The 17,879-nt window shown below is 46.7% G+C and overlaps 2 protein-coding genes across 5 annotated transcripts in view; both read right to left on the bottom strand.

Moving 5' to 3' along the window:
* Positions 1-8,316, bottom strand: part of rerea (arginine-glutamic acid dipeptide (RE) repeats a) — a 120,956-nt gene extending 112,640 nt beyond the window's left edge. For all 4 annotated transcript variants that reach the window (XM_030118716.1, XM_030118715.1, XM_030118718.1 and 1 more), the window contains exon 1: positions 7,997-8,316. The gene's annotated coding sequence lies outside the window, so the exon portion shown is untranslated. The remainder of the gene's footprint in view (positions 1-7,996) is intronic.
* Positions 8,317-10,746: 2,430 nt separating this feature from the next.
* On the bottom strand, positions 10,747-17,879 carry eno1a (enolase 1a, (alpha)). The gene is made up of 12 exons (XM_030118416.1): positions 17,745-17,879; positions 15,878-15,972; positions 14,133-14,228; positions 13,699-13,757; positions 13,253-13,322; positions 12,950-13,083; positions 12,631-12,853; positions 12,274-12,471; positions 11,682-11,883; positions 11,498-11,606; positions 11,364-11,422; positions 10,747-11,252 (listed from the first exon to the last, which is right to left on the bottom strand). The coding sequence occupies exons 2-12, from the start codon at positions 15,960-15,962 to the stop codon at positions 11,189-11,191; spliced, it is 1,299 nt and encodes a 432-aa protein (XP_029974276.1). The 5' UTR covers positions 15,963-15,972; positions 17,745-17,879; the 3' UTR covers positions 10,747-11,188.

Here is a 17,879-nt window from a genome sequence, read left to right as displayed (position 1 = left end):
TCCCCTCCCTTCACGGGATTTAATTTCCATAGATGTGCCCTTTTCATGATTGCATATTATAAACACGTTAAAACACACACTGATCTGCCTCAGTCACACTTAGCACTTCAAACACTTTACATCCAATCCCTGGCCTGAAGGGCAAAGCAAACACTGTGAATGTCACATTTACATTCAGCATTCAGACCCCGGCGTTGTGCTGTCACAAAACAAAACAGACGGAATAGGATTTCCTCCGCCCGCCCGTTTGGCCGCTGGTCAGAAGGGTTACGTCAAAAGGACAATCGCAGAAAGGAGTCGCAGCTTCACATCCCGCCGTCGGATCAAAAATTACAATTCATGTGAATTCAAACTGAAAGCTACTCTCACACAATAGCTACAACCGGCAGAGGAAATAATAGAAATCAGACTTTAAAAGGGAGCAGACATCAGATTTCGGAACAGAGAGGCAGAGATTCCATTTGAATAAAATCAATAATTGTGTTGACTCGCAGTGTATTGCCTTCCTGTCTTCTCATCTCGCTCGCTAATGTTTCTTTCATGAGCCAGCCCACTGCTGGTGACATTATAGCTACAGCACTTCCACAAGTCCCCGATGGATCTGTGAAAATGGTTGGCGTAAAACACAATTAGTACGGTCCATATGGCTGCTAGTGGAGGAGGAGCAGCGGAGGTCCCATGTGGCCTCCATAGAGGCCTGCTCTTTTGTTACCTTAAAGATCAAACTGTTGTCATCATAATGGGGCCATTTTAATTCTGCCACTTGGTTTCTGTGAAGCGCCGCGTCTTCAGCAGATCCCCGCTTTGTGAAGCGACTCTTGGCAAATAAATTGACCGGCCTGGGCTGATGGCCTAATCAATAGCCGCTTCATCATGATTAATGGCTCATATTGGATAACGGGGAAATTTAATGTGAGGGGAGAGCTACTTCCTGGTGTTGGCGCACGGCCTTATTGATTGGCTATAAGCCCCGTTTCTGACCAATGGAATGCGTGGATGGGCGAGCGGAGCGTCCGACCTATGTAAACTGAGCACAGAGAAAATGATTTACTGTGCTTGGGGCGCGTTTCATTCACTGATAGCTCTGTATGCCCGGCCTGACAAGCATTTTCTTGCCTGAGAAACGCAGACACCTTTTACTGAGTAGAAGCGAACAACAACAGCTTGAGGCAACAGATTTATTACAAATTGATCTATTAGATAGCACTGCTGTGCTTCGCTGTTTTCTCCCTCCCTCTCTCTCTCTCTCTCTCTCTCTCTCTGACAGCCTTCCCCTGATGGTAGCTAGAGTGTATCAGAGTGGAAGTGCTACAGTGGCAAATCTAAACCCAATCCTCAGAACTCATTTTCTCTGCGCCGGCTCCTGGAACTGGGGCGCAGAGACAAGACGTCCATCCTTAAACCCAGTCGATCCAGCCCCAAAGTTCAGCGGGCTCAAAAGGTGTGCCTAACCCGCAAGGGCGAGCAAGGACGCCGTTTACCAGAGGAGCCTGCGGAGAGCCACAATGTCGCCGGGGTCGTTTCCTCACGGCCGCGTGAGCCCTGGAGCTCAGCGTGGACCCGCACGCCGTCTCTATTAAAGCATCAGTCTCAGGTCTCTGTGGACCCCGCCTCGTGTGCACACACACAGCGAGAAGCACAATATCTGGATGAGTCACAGGAGCCACAAACTACTAGCATGTTGCTTTACAACAAAAATAAAACAACGTATGCTTGATCTGCCTCGTCCGCGATGCTGAAAATCAATGTGATGCCAGCCAAATATGGTGGAGAAAAACACAAGGTAACAAGCCATTACAGCCACTTCAATTAATGACAGAGACATGTTTGTCTGGAAAATAGACAGCACTTATTGGCACATCGCTCCATAAAGTAATCAATTCAATCAACTGCCTGCTTTAGACTTGCTAATCAAGGTGGCTCGCAGATATCTCCAATGAAGTGGCCGTTTCCTTTAATCACTGTCACCGAGGAACACGGCGGCTTTTCTACACTTTGGTATCATTTTATCTGCGATGCGGCGCAGTGGAGATCAGCCCGAAGCGCCACTATTATTAGACAAGCTAATGAGTCCAAGCACGGCCAACATTTCGTGTGTAATAGGTTCAACACATGGAGAGAAAACCCCGAACCATGACAAGAGGGAACATAACATGAACCATCATCTCGCTTCCAGCGTCAAATTACGAGGATCTGACGCTGCGCATGGGCAACTCGGCTCTATTGAAAGATCTGTTTTTCTGCTGGTTGTTTGGCTTCAAGGAGAGACGAGCCGAGAAGAAGAGAGACTACAATGAATCTCGTTTACATGACGCGTTCTAAAGAAAACGCTAAACTTGTGTTGCGTTTTGAGGGTCTGCTTACATGACATATCTGTGTATCTGTTCATCACAAAAACAACCAACAGCACCCACTAGTGGCCAGACATGTTAACTACTTTACTTTCAGCATTTCTGCCATGAAAACAGACATTGTTCTTAGAGCATTGCCGTGTAAACGCAAGACTTTTCTCAAAAGAAAACAAAAACAAAAGTGTGTTTTCGCTTCAAAAGATGACGTGTAAATAGACTGTTAAAGCTAAAATCTTAAATTGAGTAAAAAAGAAAGCTCTGGCCACTCATTGCAACACATCCCAAAAACATGTTCACATCAAAATTCTGTAAAGACACAAAAATAAAAGGCAGTTCTTTAATCTGATGTTTTGGATTATATAACACGTCTCTTACACTTACATTAAATATGCAAACGAATGTGCTGCAATCAGACATTTGTTGCCTGCATATGATGAATATATGACTTCTTTTTTTTTTTTTTTTAAATGATAAACTGAACAGGACAAATTGAATTCCAGGTCACTTTCATATGTAGCTAATTGGAAAAATATTCAATATTGTTCAGTGCAGATTCAGGCTGAATGGTGATGTTGCACAGTTTCTGCAGAACAGGTAGCAGCCATGGCTTCACTGAACCGTTAAATTTGAGCTCTTCTGTTTTTTTGTTTTTTTTTTTTGGTCACATCTTTTGTCAGTTACTAACTTGACTCACCACAGCCTGCTTCCTGTGCAGGTCGATCCGGGGCTGTGAACCGCTCACGGTCACATTTAAACTGTAAAGTCAACGGAGACACAGAATAACCCAAACACGCAATCCGAGTTGAGAGCTTTATATTAATGCTGAACATCAATAGTAACTACAGCGCTGATAGAAACCTACACAGGATCCATTGTGCTCTCTTCCCTTTAATCACCTCCATCTTTCATCTGTGTTAGAGAGAAGAGTGCCTGCACAGAGGGGGAGGCTGCTGGCTTCTAAACGTGTGTGTCACCGAGGAAAGGGAAGTATCCGAGGATGTTGAAATATTGGAGGGAGAGCATATACGTCTATATAAACACCTCCAGGCGGGCGGCCGCGGGGCGCGCGCACGCACTAAAACACTGCTATGCATTGTTTGTGTTTCTGCACCGCTAGCGCCATGCCGTGTCATTACATGAGGCAATCTCTTACCTAATCAGCACTGACACACAGACACACACACACACAGCAACGCAGTCCTATTCCTCACCCCCTCCCCCCTTTCTCTCCTCCTCAAGGGGCCAGCCAGCTGATCCTACACCATTTCATTTTCCTCTTTCACTGAGATGGCAAATGGCTGACTGTTTTTTTTTTCCTCCCTGCCTTGAACTCTCAATTCATGCGTTGTGGCACTGTAATTGACTGAGTGCTATTATTAGCATAGCATGCCAAAACACTGAAGAATGACCTGCATCCTGATGATTAGCGAGCGGCACAAAGAAAAAGAAACATGCGGCTCTCCTTCTATATTTCAATTAAAAAAAAAACAAAAAAAAACTAAATTCGGTTCGGCTTTCATCCTCGTCACAAAGGCTTCGTGCATTTACTGCAAACGCTCGCCAAATTGTCTCCTAAGCACAATCAGCATGTGAGTTGAAACACACAATACTCAACAACAGTGCGTGTGTGAGTGTGTGTGTACCCAGACCTGCAGAGACACTGGCCCAAAAAAAATAAATAAATAAAACACAAAAACACAATGAGTCTTGTTAGTTGGGATGCGAGTCCACGCCAAAGCACGCCAACAAGACACGGGCGGCGTTTGCAAGATGAAGTGAGGCCGACTGCACCGCGGCTGAGCAGATCTGATCACATCCAGTACATCAAATACCACCGGCAGCATGGAGCAAGACAGCTCCCGATTGTTAACACGAGCAGCGTTTGCCGATACCATCTCCCTGGCACAATTGCGGAGCTGCAAAGCCAGGCCCGAATCAAACAAAGATGAGATATGATGCAGCATGCTTGGATCTCCTCTTATGAGAGGTGAAGGGAAGCTGTCAGAGAACACAAAACACATCCAGCATCTTTCCTCCTCTGACTTGCTGGGAGAAGCCAAGAGGAGGAGGAGGAGGAGGAGGAGGAGGAGGAAGGAGGGTGTGTTGCCCTGTGTGTGTCAGTCCAATATCTTAAAACAACACATGCAAGGCTTTGCTACAGCCAATTACCCGGCTCTTGGCACGGGAACTGAAAAACATCTTCGGAGAACAATAAAGAGAGCTTGGCTTGTTGTGCGTGCTGTCAGTAAGTGCTGACAGATTGTTATTTTTAATGAATATACAGCACTTGAATGGCCCATCAAGAGGTCTTTGAGTGAACATTGCTCCTTTGTTCAGGGCATTAATTTTCTATGTAACAGCCAGATATCTCACACGGAGCTGATGGAGGGAAGAGGTGCATCGGATGGAGAAACTCGCCCGTTGGAAAACACACTTTCTGGATTGTAAAGGTGACGCTTGATGACTGTTGGAAAGCAGACATGTGAGTGTATTCTCAGACTGTATATGAAATGGCAGAGTGAGCCCGGGCTGAACAAAACAATAAGTCAGCCTAATCACCTCTCTCTAAAAACACAATGGCCTTGCTGAAAGTGAATTGCCTCTTTTAAAACACAGGCTGGCCGCACTGATGACAGCTTACAGCCCCTCCTGTCTGCTGCGGCGCGCACGAGGCAGCAGCGCCAGGGCTTTTATGAAAGGAGAATCATCTTTCATTACAATTCATGGCGGAGGAAAGACGCGGTGACAACGTGGAGGTGGAAAACAGCAAGATGCCGTTTGAGCGCAGCATGTAAACACTGAATTCCAGAGCGAGTGAGTGTGTGTGCGTGTGTGTGTGTGTGTGTGTGTGTGTGTGTTGGCGAATCATCCAACAAAGAGGTGTCAGAGCACAGCAAAGAGGGATTTTCCTCAACATTGTCTGACCTTTGCCACTTATTTCTCACTGGGAGCTGCCATTACTCAAACGCGTATTAGTCATTAAAGGAAAATAGCAGGATTATTACACTTCTCTTATCATTACTCTGCTGCTACTACAGACACCCGGCTAGATTAACATTCGATGGATGGGGTGTGTCACTGGATATGTGACTCAAAGTAATTTTACCCACTGCTGCTCTTGAGATCCCGCACAAATTGAAACACTATAAAACCTCTCCAACACAGAGCGGCTCCGCGGATGGCATGAAAGACACAAACACCGCCGGTGCTCTGCGCTAAGCATTTCTAATTCATCCTCTTGGCTAATTGTAAAGGAGCAAAAAAGAAGGAATCACACCAACCAAACATTAAGGTGCTATTTAGTCAGAGCAGCGCTAAAGTAGTAATCAACATCGAGCCTGTAATGGCAGACCTCTGTACCCGAGCGGAGCGAGTTCACAGGCTGAGTGCTAGTTAAAGGGAAATCTAAATCACAAGCACAGAGCTGCTTGAAGTGCCATTAACACAACACACACACACACTGATCAAGGTCTACTTTTCCTCCTAACGTACTGTACCCATTCGAATCTCATATAAAGCAGTAAATCATGTCTGCACAGATTTCTTGATATCGTTCACATTCACATTATGAGATAAGATTGTTATCAGCTGGGTTCCAAAAGCAGAGAACACGCTTCTTGTTCTGGCTGCAGCATGGGTGTCAAACTCAGGCTCCGTTTACATGACAATGTTTCAAGAGAAAACGCTTCATTCTTTGCATTTTCGTTTCCATGTACTCACAAAAGAATTACTACTATTTAATGATCTCTCCTTTTCCAACACATGACGAATCTCAAATCTGAGCAGAAGAACTGCAGCTTCAGCAGCGTTCTGCCTCAGGTCAGCATGTGCTTTCGCGATTTGCACAGAGTAACTTGTCAAAATCTGGAAACGATCTCTAATCTAGACGCAGATCTACAATAGTAATCCTGATCCGCTCGACTAACTCACCACATGACACAGACTAAAGTGCGCCCCCGGTGGCTGTACTAATATACTGCAGTTAATGTCAGAATTTCTCACAGCTGCAGGAGTGGACTCTGGGTTTGATGCCACGGAGTTGGAGGGTTTCTATTTGACAGCTAGCAGGTTGTTGTGTGTAGTTCATAATGATCACGTCAAGACTAGAGCAAATTCAGCAAGAACTGCTTTGTCGTTTGGTCATGACTCGATGGGAAACAGGATCCTCCAGACCCCTCTGACTCTTGTCCCATTTTCACAGCAGTGATTTCAAGTGAGAATGTAAAACCTTTGCAGCGTTTTGAGGGTTCCCTTACAAGACAACAGTGCTTGGAGCCGCTACGAATGACAGCTCCCAAAAACAAACAGCTTTCAATATGTCGCCTTGTAAACACAAAAATTTTCTGAAACGAAAACACACAAAAACGATGCGTTTTCATTTGAAATGTTGTGTAACGGGGGCCTGAAGATAAATACATGTTTCTGGCATGCATGAGTGATGCTTAAAACACAGACAAACACAATCCACACATAATTAAAACGGGTTCAGATCAGTCAGACATCGGGTTCGTGCCCTCACTGTCATGTTGTGAAAACATGGCAGAGGCTGAAACAGGTGGCAGATCGGACAGACGTCAAAGTACCAAAAGCTGCAGCATTAAAGACATCGTGTAAACCAGAGCTGTCAGGATGAGAGGTAATTTAACAGAAGACGTCCTGATCCACGGTGTGGCACGTCGACGAGCTGAGAAAACGCAGGCTTTGTTGTGAACATTAAACTACAATTCTTTGAGTGCACTGAAAATAGCCTGACATTTAAGAAGTGAAGCAAGCGTTTGATCACTGGGCATTGTGTATGTTCATTAGTTACGGCACCAACAGAGGCAGTGAGGAGTGAGTCATGAGCACTCAATGAAAAGAAGTCACAGCTTTGCCTTTTAAAGTTACACTCATCACAATGGACACAGACCACCTTGGGAATCCTATTTTTAAAGGGCAGATTATGCAACAATCCCTGCTGCCAAATACTGCCACTGAATGCTCTGTTTACTATCCTCAAAACTTGCAATTCATGAAAACTTCATTCTAATCTCGTGGTACATTTTCTCTGGATACAAGTATAAATAAACCCTGCAAACATCCATCATGCAGCCACTTTTTCCACATGATCAGATCTGAAGAGTATTTGTTGACAGATTTCTTCTAGGAACATCTTACAGCACTGCCTCGTTGTTCCCACAAGCAAAGCCCAATAGTAGTCACTTTTTCTGGTTTTAGATCACTCCAGAAAACGTCCATATTCACCCACAAACTGAGATAAGAACAACAACAATCACAGCACAAAGACTGAGAGTTAGCTTCACGGCTAACGTTTCCTGGAGCTAATGACAATAGCTGAGTGGGCTCAGGCTACTTCCTGGAGAGCAAAGACATCGTTGCAAACAGAAGGGGGGGGGTCGTGTCCGTGTGGGGTTCGCGTGAGGCTCCCTGCCTGATCACAAAACAAACCGTTTCGTCAAAATACAGACCACAACAGGAACCCGGTGTTCACCGGCGTCAACGACTGTTCGCGTCCAGGCATTAGACTGCTCCCAATCAGTGCTAGTCAGTGGCGTTAGCCAGCTAACATTCAAACTATCCCGTGGAATAACTGCCACTTCTCCCTCGTCAGAAGGCGAAAAAGAGGAGGAATGGAGGCGGCTTACCTTAAGGAGCTCGGTCTACAACATCTGTGGTGTGTTTGATGAGGGACTGCAACAGCAAACAATAGCAGCAGCAGCAGCAGGGGCAGCAGCAGCAGCAGCAGGGGCAATTAGCCAGCGTTAGTTAGCCGCCAGCAGCAGAGAGCGGAGCGGCTGCAGAGCCACCTGTAAATCTGGACAGAGCCGCTCTTCTGGAGCTACAGCCGCTCATGCAGCCCCGACATGAGTGATGGACTGGAGGATAAGGAGGGAGTAATCGGTGCCGGGATGCTCGGGCCAGTCAGTGTGTGCGCGCGTGTCAGTGTGTGCGTGCGAGAGGCACTCAGCATGACAGCATCCTTCTTCATCTTGGGTGAGAAACAGTTGGGGGGGTTCTCAAAGTTCAACCGGTAAAATATCGTCACCCACTGGCCAGAGCTGGGAACATCAACACACACACACACACACACACACACACACACACACACACACACACACACACACACACACACACACACACACACACACACACATACATGACCCCAGAAGAATTCCAGGGTCAGAAACATTATACACATGTAGAATGGAAATAGTATAAGAAACATAAAATAAAAAAAGAATGAAACAGAATACAGTAGTTTGAATCAAACTAACCCTCTTCCATTCTTTGTTTTATCATAGCAGTTTTACATGTTATTATCTCGGAATGAAAAGTAGATCAATGTGAATTACATTCAGTTAGATATGAAAATGAATAAAAGATTTAGACTAGAATAGAATAGAATAGAATAGAATAGAATAGAATAGAATAGAATATAGTACAATAACATCGAGGGCTACACAGTGGAGTCGTGGTTTACACTTATGGATCACAGTGGGAATATCTGTGGTTCAAGGCATGGCGTGTTCCAGTGTGTGTGACCTGACCCTACATTGGATACAACATCATAAATGATGGACAGAGACTTCGACTATACAAACACATTTTTTAATGGCAGTAGAATAGAATAGAATAGAATAGAATAGAATAGAATAGAATAGAATAGAACAGAATAATCTGGAGAATTTCAAAAGGTGTTTTCTACTGTTAAGAAATCACAGCCAATATATGATTGATTTGGAGCATTTTGCACGTTTGCATCTGGTGTTCTAAACAGTAAATTTAAATTAAATGTACGTTTTTCAATAATAAAGAAAGAGAATGTATACACACACAAAGCGACAGACTTCAGCATTGTGCAACATCTCTGGTGGCAAGTGACACTTAAAATACTTAATGAATTTTTTTGTCATCAATAAAGGAAAATATGTCATTTTTAATCGGATTAAGAATTCAATTCCACATATAATTCATAATCTGCACTGTCTGAATTCATTTACAAAGACAAAGAAAAGAGAGTAAAAAAAAAAAATCCTCGAAGCTGCACTGTACACACCTGACCACTAGATGGCGCAAATCCCACAGAAACAAAGGGAGAGTGATGGACACGGCCTTCTCAGCGTGAAGCGGCCTGCAGTGTGACTGATTCAGAGGATTATTTTCGTCTGGAATAATGTGAAGTGGTGCTGTTTGAGAGCGAGACAGACTGCAGCCGGTGTCATCAACCTGCAGCGGCTGTCACGCTCGGCTCTGTGTGGCGGCTCGCCTCTTTGTCCCACCGATTTGTGATACATCTCCTTGGTGACGGCTAAACAATAGAGGCAGGTTCAGGCAGGGCTCACACTAACTAAATTGGTGTGGCACGAACCCAGCTGGCAATCCCCCGAGGTACCATCCTGCCGCTGAATGGCTCCTCATTTATCCTGGCAGGCCTCGCCGCAGAGAGGGCCCGCCGATCCCGTTACCCAGGGGAGGGACGGGAATGGCGTCCCACGGCTCAGAGCTCCTGTTCCTGCTTCTCAGTGGCTCTCAGATTACATCACACACACACAAACACACACTGTGGCCACTCTCACTCTCTCTGCAAGAGAACTATGAATTGTTAATGGGACATGATCCTTCAGGTGTTTGAAAGCTAGTTTATGATCAAGCAGAGTTATTTGAAAGCGTCTGTGGTGCAGCAGCAGGTCAAATCTGCTGGAATCATGGTAAATATAATACAAGGTGGAGTAGTGGTTAGCACTTTCTTCTCAATATGACAGATGTTGTGGGTTCAACACACCTGTCCAGGTGTATCCCGCTCTTCCTCAAAGTGAGGTGAGATTAACTCTAATGCCTTTTGAGACGCTTGATTTTAAGGGGTACAGTTTTTTGTTTTTAAAATGTCTTTTAACATGAGTCAGCATTTTTGTCTCAAAGCTATACCAAGTGTAAGCATTCACACTGAAACTGTGCCATTTGACTATTTTAAAAGGTGTCTGCAGTATTTAACACAAAGCTAAATTGGCAAAGTCTGCAGAGGGAGAAAAACAATGGCATCAGGCTAGAGAAAGATGAATTTATAAAAAATAAAAGTGGACCAAGAGAGTTACATAGAGAAAGGCTTCAAGGACAAAACTGGAGCTGAATGCATTGTATCCTCAGAGAACAAAGAAACTGGATTTCACTGTTTGTTATGAATTTCCTGGTGAAGGGTCACGTAGGTTCATGGTGAAAATGTGTTTCCCTCAAGGAAAAGGTTTTTATTTAATTCACATTTTTTGGAGTGTCATAATTCTTTTATCAAGAATTAATTTAATTCCAAGCTTTGAATCTCTTCCACTTGAAAGTCTGAAGGTAAAGGCACAGCATTTAAAGGGGAGAAAAAAAAAAAGAAAAAGAGCCACGCAGCATCTCAAACTATAGTATTTATTTCGGCCAACGCTTACAGCAACACAAGACCTTTTCAGATGCGACACATTGCACACGCAGTGCTCTCACCGCTGCCGGAGGCAGGGCCGCACCGAGGTTACAGTAGCTCGAATACTCAGTAGGACCAGAATCACAACAACTCACATGAAGCTGAAAGAAAACCTCTCACACAGACACGAGACACGGGGACCGAGAACAATTCAGGAAGTTAAAGCACGGTTTGAGAATGAGCTGAACTGCGGCCGCGGCCGGACGCGCCGCCGCGTCGACACGTCGACACGCCGCAGAGTTGGACCTTGAAATTCAGCGGAGATCTCTTCAACTTCTCTCCAGACGGGGCGGGCGACCTAGCGTGGCGTATACGTGTGTGTGTGTGGGGTTATTTATGAGCGATGAACACACGGAGGCCCAGGCAGGACACCGGCTTAGATGGGGTGCCTGAAGTTCTGACCGGCGAAGCGGGCTTTGGCCCCGAGCTCCTCTTCAATCCTGAAACACAGACAGGGCGGGGCGGGTCGGGGCGGGTCGGGGCGGGGCGTGAGACCGGAGCGGCCGTGAAGACGTGAGGCGGCGCGGGCGGCGTTTGAAGGGAGGACTCACCTGAGCAGCTGGTTGTACTTGGCCAGACGCTCGGATCGGCAGGGGGCGCCCGTCTTGATCTGGAAGGACAAGGAACTCGGTAAGTCTGGAAGCTCCAGCGGTCACATTCTGGAACTTTTTCAGATTTCCTCTACCTGTCCGGTGCAGAGACCGACCACCAGGTCGGCGATGAAGGTGTCCTCCGTCTCCCCGGAGCGATGGCTGACCATCACGCCCCAGCCGTTGCTCTGGGCCAACTTGCAGCTGTGGAGAGAGAAGCCGGATTAAACCCCGCAAGCTGGTGGGGTTGTTTATCTGCCATTTTGGACCAACACTCACGCCTGCAGGGACTCTGTGACGGAGCCGATCTGGTTGACTTTCAGCAGCAGGCAGTTGCAGGACTTCTCGTCCACGGCCTTGGAGATGCGCTTGGGGTTGGTGACCGTCAGGTCGTCTCCCACCACCTGGATGCTGGTGGTGGCTGTGAATTTGGTCCACGCCTCCCAGTCGTCCTGGTCGAAGGGGTCCTCGATGGACACCACTGCACAGAGGAGGGGCAGGAATGAAGCCGTGTTGAAGTTCAGCTGCATTTCAGGAACATGTACTGCAGCAGATTCACCGTTTGGCCACATGGGGGCAGCATGAGCAAACTAAACAGCTCAACCATAAAGTATGGAATGCATTCAGAGGTTTTTACTGAAGGCTGCACAGCTCAAAGTGAAGACAAAGCCTGAACTTTGCAGAAACCGATACACAATTAATCCTACTGCATGTCATTTGTAATTTTATGATCAATGCAAACACCTGCAGCTTCTATGTTTATTTATTAACCGAGGTAAAACCAACTGTTTAGATTTTTCTCCCAAACTATGTCCATGATTCTAAGAAATCTCTAACCAGAGGCCCGATGGAGTCCGTGTTAAAACCTCACCGGGGTAATCTTTCACGAAGCTCTTGTACAGATCGCCGAGCTTGTCAGAGGAGATGTAGCGGCTGGGGTCGTCGGGGGACTTGAAGTCCAGGTCGTACTTTCCACCCTTGTAGAACTCGGAGGCGGCCACGTCCATGCCGATGACGATCTTGTCGGTGTAGCCGGCCTTGCCGATGGCGTTCTTCAGCAGCTCCAGAGCTGACGAAGACAACATGCAAACAGTGAGAAAAACCTGGACAGAGGAGACTCCACACCGCTGGTGCTTCCGTCATATCAGTACAATGAGCCGACACTGGAGTCACAGCTGGACACACAAGCCTTTTGCTTCCGATCCGTCTCCAGGACGTTTCCTCCTACCTTCCTTGTTCTCCAGGATGTTGGGGGCGAAGCCTCCCTCGTCCCCGACGTTGGTGGCGTCCTTGCCGTACTTCTCCTTGATGACGTTCTTCAGGTTGTGGTACACCTCGGCGCCGATGCGCATGGCCTCCTTGAAGCTGCTGGCGCCGACGGGCAGGATCATGAACTCCTGCATGGCCAGCTTGTTGCCTGCATGGGAGCCGCCGTTGATGACATTGAAGGCCTGACGGTGGGGTGGGAGGGAATCGGACCGTTAGGATGGCCGGATGATGTCCGGAACATCTAAAGAGCTGACGGGAAGCGCACTGCTAATGCTCACCGGGACTGGAAGAATGACTTCAGGGTTTCCAGCCAGGTCAGCAATGTGGCGGTAGAGAGGAACGCCCTTCTCGGCGGCACCGGCCTTGCACACAGCCAGAGAGACACCCAGGATGGCATTGGCACCAAACTTAGCTGAAGGTGGAGACAAAGCAAACTATAAGTTGTCTGCTGTGTGCCTGCATGCCCTCTGCTACATGCCAACATGTTTAGACAGTCATTAACTGGAGCATGTGTGCACAGCGAGCTCGGTCCCTCAGGCTACAGTACGCAGAACACAGTGTTTATAAAAAGAGTAACTTACACTTGTTCTCTGTGCCATCCATGTCCAGCATCAGCTTGTCGATCTTCTCCTGTTCAGTCACGTTCACATCCTGAATCACAAACATGACCAGGTTAATAGAACATTTCAATTAAAAAAAAACAAAGACAAATTCAACATAATTCAATTTTTACTCATCAGTTTGGCTCAATACACTCCATACACTACAATAATGTTAATCACAGCATGTTAGAATCAAACCACAAAGCTCAGTCGAAGCCCAGTAAGAATTATTCTGGTTAACTGATCATTACAACAAATAAAAAACCTATGAAAACCAATCAGGAAAAAGACTGTGTCAACTGTGTGATTACCAGTCTGTTTAAAAATGAACTCCTATGATGTCTCCCGGACAAGTTCAAGAAACTCATCATGTAAATTACATACATGACACTCTGTAATATTAGTCAAACAATAAGTGGTCCTACCTTGTTAACCAGTGCAGGTGCAATTGTTTTATTGATATGATCAACTGCTTTTGAGACACCTGCAAGGGACAAGCAGACCATGACTGACCGGGACAGAGGAGAGCATGCAGATCAGGCCACACAGATGACCACAGAGCACCCGATGGGTCAGTACTTTATCAAGATCAACGAGTAAATCTGTGAACATCTGTTAGCGCCCGACGCGGTTAGTTTCCAAAGGCACGCTCATTCTCCATGCTGCAGTGAGACAGAGACACACTCCATTTACCTGGTTACACAAAGCAGGGGCCAAGAACTCATTTATATATTTAACAGCTCTTTTGACTCCTAACAGCAAGAGAGAAGGAGGAACCGGACATGAAGAAGATGGGAGGGCGTCGAACAGGAGCGAAATGATGAAATGATGGAAGGTGGAGGAGGTGGGGTGTTCTTACCTTTGCCCATGTAGCGTGTCTTGTCATTGTCGCGGAGCTCCAGGGCCTCGTAGATGCCGGTGGAGGCGCCGCTGGGGACTGCAGCTCTGAACAGGCCTGGGACACACACGGGACACGTTGCATTTGTGCCATTTCATATAACAGAGAGGCGACTGCAGTTTGATAAATCAATGCTGCCATATCCATCGATGCAATAACTCTTAGTCTGGTTTTTATGCGAGGTTTATACAACACACATCATGAGTGTGTGTGTGTGTGTGTGTGTGTGAGGACATTATGTACAGGAGGGGCTGCTGGCTGTGTGTGTGATGCTCAGCATGCAGGGATGGAGACAAAGCATGCAGGGAGCCGGTCGTGCTGCAGAAGGCTGTGATATAACGGGAGACGACCGGCTGCCAACTGAGCATGTGCGGAGAATCCGTGGCAGGATGTCAAGCCACGCCCACACATGAGAAAGGAGAGCCATTTTGGATTAAAAAAAAAAATTCATTGAGTTTGCTCGGTGGAGCGGCAGCGATGGTGTGAGTCTGAGGGGATTTAGAGCTTAGGGCAGGAGGACACACACACACACACACACCTAAGCACCGGCTTAACTCATCATCTGCATCAAGACATCACCTGGCACAAACACCGTCTGCCTATTTTCTGGAAAAAATCCAGAGAAACCAGACCTCAGATGGAAATATACTACAAACTGCTCCACACTGTGCTCCTGCTGCAGCAGGAAGAGTCTCCAGATCACTACAGCAGCTAAAATGACATCATTTCTCTGAGCGTAGTGGGTTTTCTAACGTGCCCTTGAAGCCGGTTACGTAACAGGACATGCACACGACACAGTAACCAGGAGAGACGTGCTCTGGCTGCAGCACGCTCGCTCCAGCCTCTGCAGAGGAGACTGTCGCAGCTCAGCTGTGGACTTAAAAGGGAATTGTGTCAAAAAAAAGAACAAGGGTGCCATTTACAGTAAACTGGAGCACCCATCCAAACCCGAGCAAGTGATTTCACGCACTTCCATGTCAGTGCTCATTCAGGTTGCTTCATTAACATTCCTGTGCCGTTTCACTGGGTCGAGCCAGTCTTTTCTTTCAGACTCTCAGAGCAGAAAAGCTCTCCGAAGAGATTCAATCGGTGCCAGGCTCTCAGTTAACTGAATAAACTGATTCTCAGTTGTAAACATGTGTGGAAGAAGTGGATAAATTGTGGAGGAAAGTGGACGTCAGCTCTGCATGGAACCTTCAGGGTTCATTAGAGGAGCCTACTGTATGAGCTCTTTGCATTCCCCAACAGGAATCATTACAGTAACGGGCAGTGTGGCGTTACAGGGGCTATTTTCACACAGCCACCATCCGATATGCATGCAGGGAAGCCAAGTGAGTACAGCAGCTTGACCAGTCCAGTACGCAGGCTATTTTTTAAACCCAATATCCATTACGTTATAAACGGTTTGGCTGAAATATCAAGTTCTGACTGCGGGGCAGCCGACAATGACAGCATGTTTAAAAAGCATGGATGGCTGAAAATGACTTGTTGCACCAACATTCACAACAACGGCATAAAACAAATGCGAAACTGTAGTTTAATCTCAGGAGACTTTACAGGATGTGCATCCTAATCTCATCAAATCCTTGATTCAATGGGGAGAAAAGTGGAGAAACTTCGAGCACCGCAGCTGATCCACTTTCTAGATGGTAAGTATGCAACAGATGAAGACAGGAAGGAGAGAAAGAGAATTCATCAAACGATACCTTTCTTGGTGTACAGGTCGACCTCCACGGTGGGGTTACCACGGGAGTCAAAAATCTCACGAGCGTGGATCTTCAGGATGGACATGGTTCTGGATCTGCAGGTGGAACAGAGACGAGAGGTCAACACGGAGGACCAGCGCTGCCGGGACGCCGGAGTTCAGGAGGCTGAGCAGTTCTGAACCTGGACTAAACTCGCATATAAAGTGGTGGAAGCCACCTGAGGGGAGTGGCGTAGGCTGGCCGGGCCAGCCGAGACGTTGCGTCACAGGAGGGCGTGGCCTCTGCAGCACAATAAAAACCTCTGCAGGTCCACTTGGTTTGCTTAATCTATCAGACTGCACAAAAAAATATGGTTGCAAAACGGTTCAACGAGCAAACAGTGAAGTAACAGCCCCCCCGATAGCAAGAGGAAAAAGTCAACCTGTGTGACAATGTTGCCACATGTTTGGTTTGTTTTTGGACAAACGGCGTAATCTCACGCAGCGTTCGTTTTTATCTGAGCAGTGGAGGTCAGAGACAGTTTAACGCATGACCGACTGGCCATGACGCCCGCAGCGTTATTGATCTGTTTCTGCCCCAAATACGCCATGGTTTAGGCCACTCTCAAGAGGTGGATGAACTCCAGGAACAGCCTGTACATCTACACTGGAGCACAGCAACAGCAAAACTAAAGGATAAAGTATCTACAAGGAGCTTCTGAGAAGAGGTAAGACGACTCCGAAGACTTGACTTCTTCTTCTTTTTCTTTTTTTTTTTTTAGTAAAAACAGTCAAACACTTCCTTGTCTTTTGGTATCTTGGTATGGGCCTTATCAGATTCCTTTTTCAAGGCTGGTTTAACCTGGAAAATGATCTTTTGCCATCAACTGGACTGCTGGCTAAACATTAAATATGTTTTGCTAATAGTTCAGGAGTATTTTCTGTCCCAATTAATTGAGAATATGATCTACAGGTTAAACATGCACACTCATCCCGCCTCCTCGGCGGGCCTGTGGATTTCTGGACTCCTTCTGCTTTTCAGCTCAGTGTCAGATTACTGCAAACACTGGAGAGCATGCAGGCAAAATGGAAGCACAAAATGGCACCCAACAAATGAATAAATTATCCAGGATTGACACTGGATCTGCCCAGGCCGGACTATAGATGTAGGGTGGGATTAAAGCCTGTGTCGGAGTGTGTGGGAGACCACCGGCGAGTCACTGCTGTCAAATCATTTCCACGAAAAGATTAAAATGGATGTAAAGATCTGAAGAGGGGCTGGCCCCAGGAGAAGGCTGCAGTCTGACAGAGGTGAGATGGATATGACTCAAGCAGCTCTCATAGTGGAGCTGCACAGTAATTTTCCTTCATGGTGGACACACCTCCCTGTCTGCTGCAAGCAACTGGTAGCGCACGTACACGCACACGCACACACACACTCGTGTGTGAGCATGAGCAAGCTGCAGCCATGATTCAAAGGACAAAAAGTGCAGTAAGAAAGCAAATGGAAAAGATACTGTCTGCAACTTGACGCCATATTTTCTCTCTCTCTCTCACACACACACACACACGCTCACACACACACCTCTAAATGGACAGACATTTAGACAGCTGACGGTTAAAAATAGACAGAGGGGGGCTCCGAAAAACTCCATCCTTCAAGCCACAAATCCGAAGTGCAGCTGTAACTGTGATTTGGATTTGATTTTTAACTCCATGACAAGACACGGGGTGTTCGTGACGGGTGAAACGCAGCACATTAAACAGGAAATAGACTCAGAATGATTCACCCGGCGACGGAATAAATCTGTCGAATGTCGAATATTCACGTCTGACGCAGGATTAAAGAGTAAAAAAGGGAAAAAGGAGAAATAGGGAGTTGCCGTTACCTTTCCGGTGTGTGTGCAGGCTCGGTGCGTCTCTCTGTCTCTTGCGGGCAGCAGAGTGGGCGCTCGTGACGCTCCGGCTGGGATGATAAGAGGACTGAACCCGGAAGCGGCGCGGCAGCGGAGCGAGCTGATTGG

The sequence above is a fragment of the Salarias fasciatus genome, chromosome 20 (assembly GCF_902148845.1).
Source record: "Salarias fasciatus chromosome 20, fSalaFa1.1, whole genome shotgun sequence".
NCBI classification, from domain to species: Eukaryota; Metazoa; Chordata; class Actinopteri; order Blenniiformes; family Blenniidae; genus Salarias; species Salarias fasciatus.
Note: the sequence above shows the minus strand (reverse complement) of the source record. Positions and strands in the feature narration are given on the sequence as shown.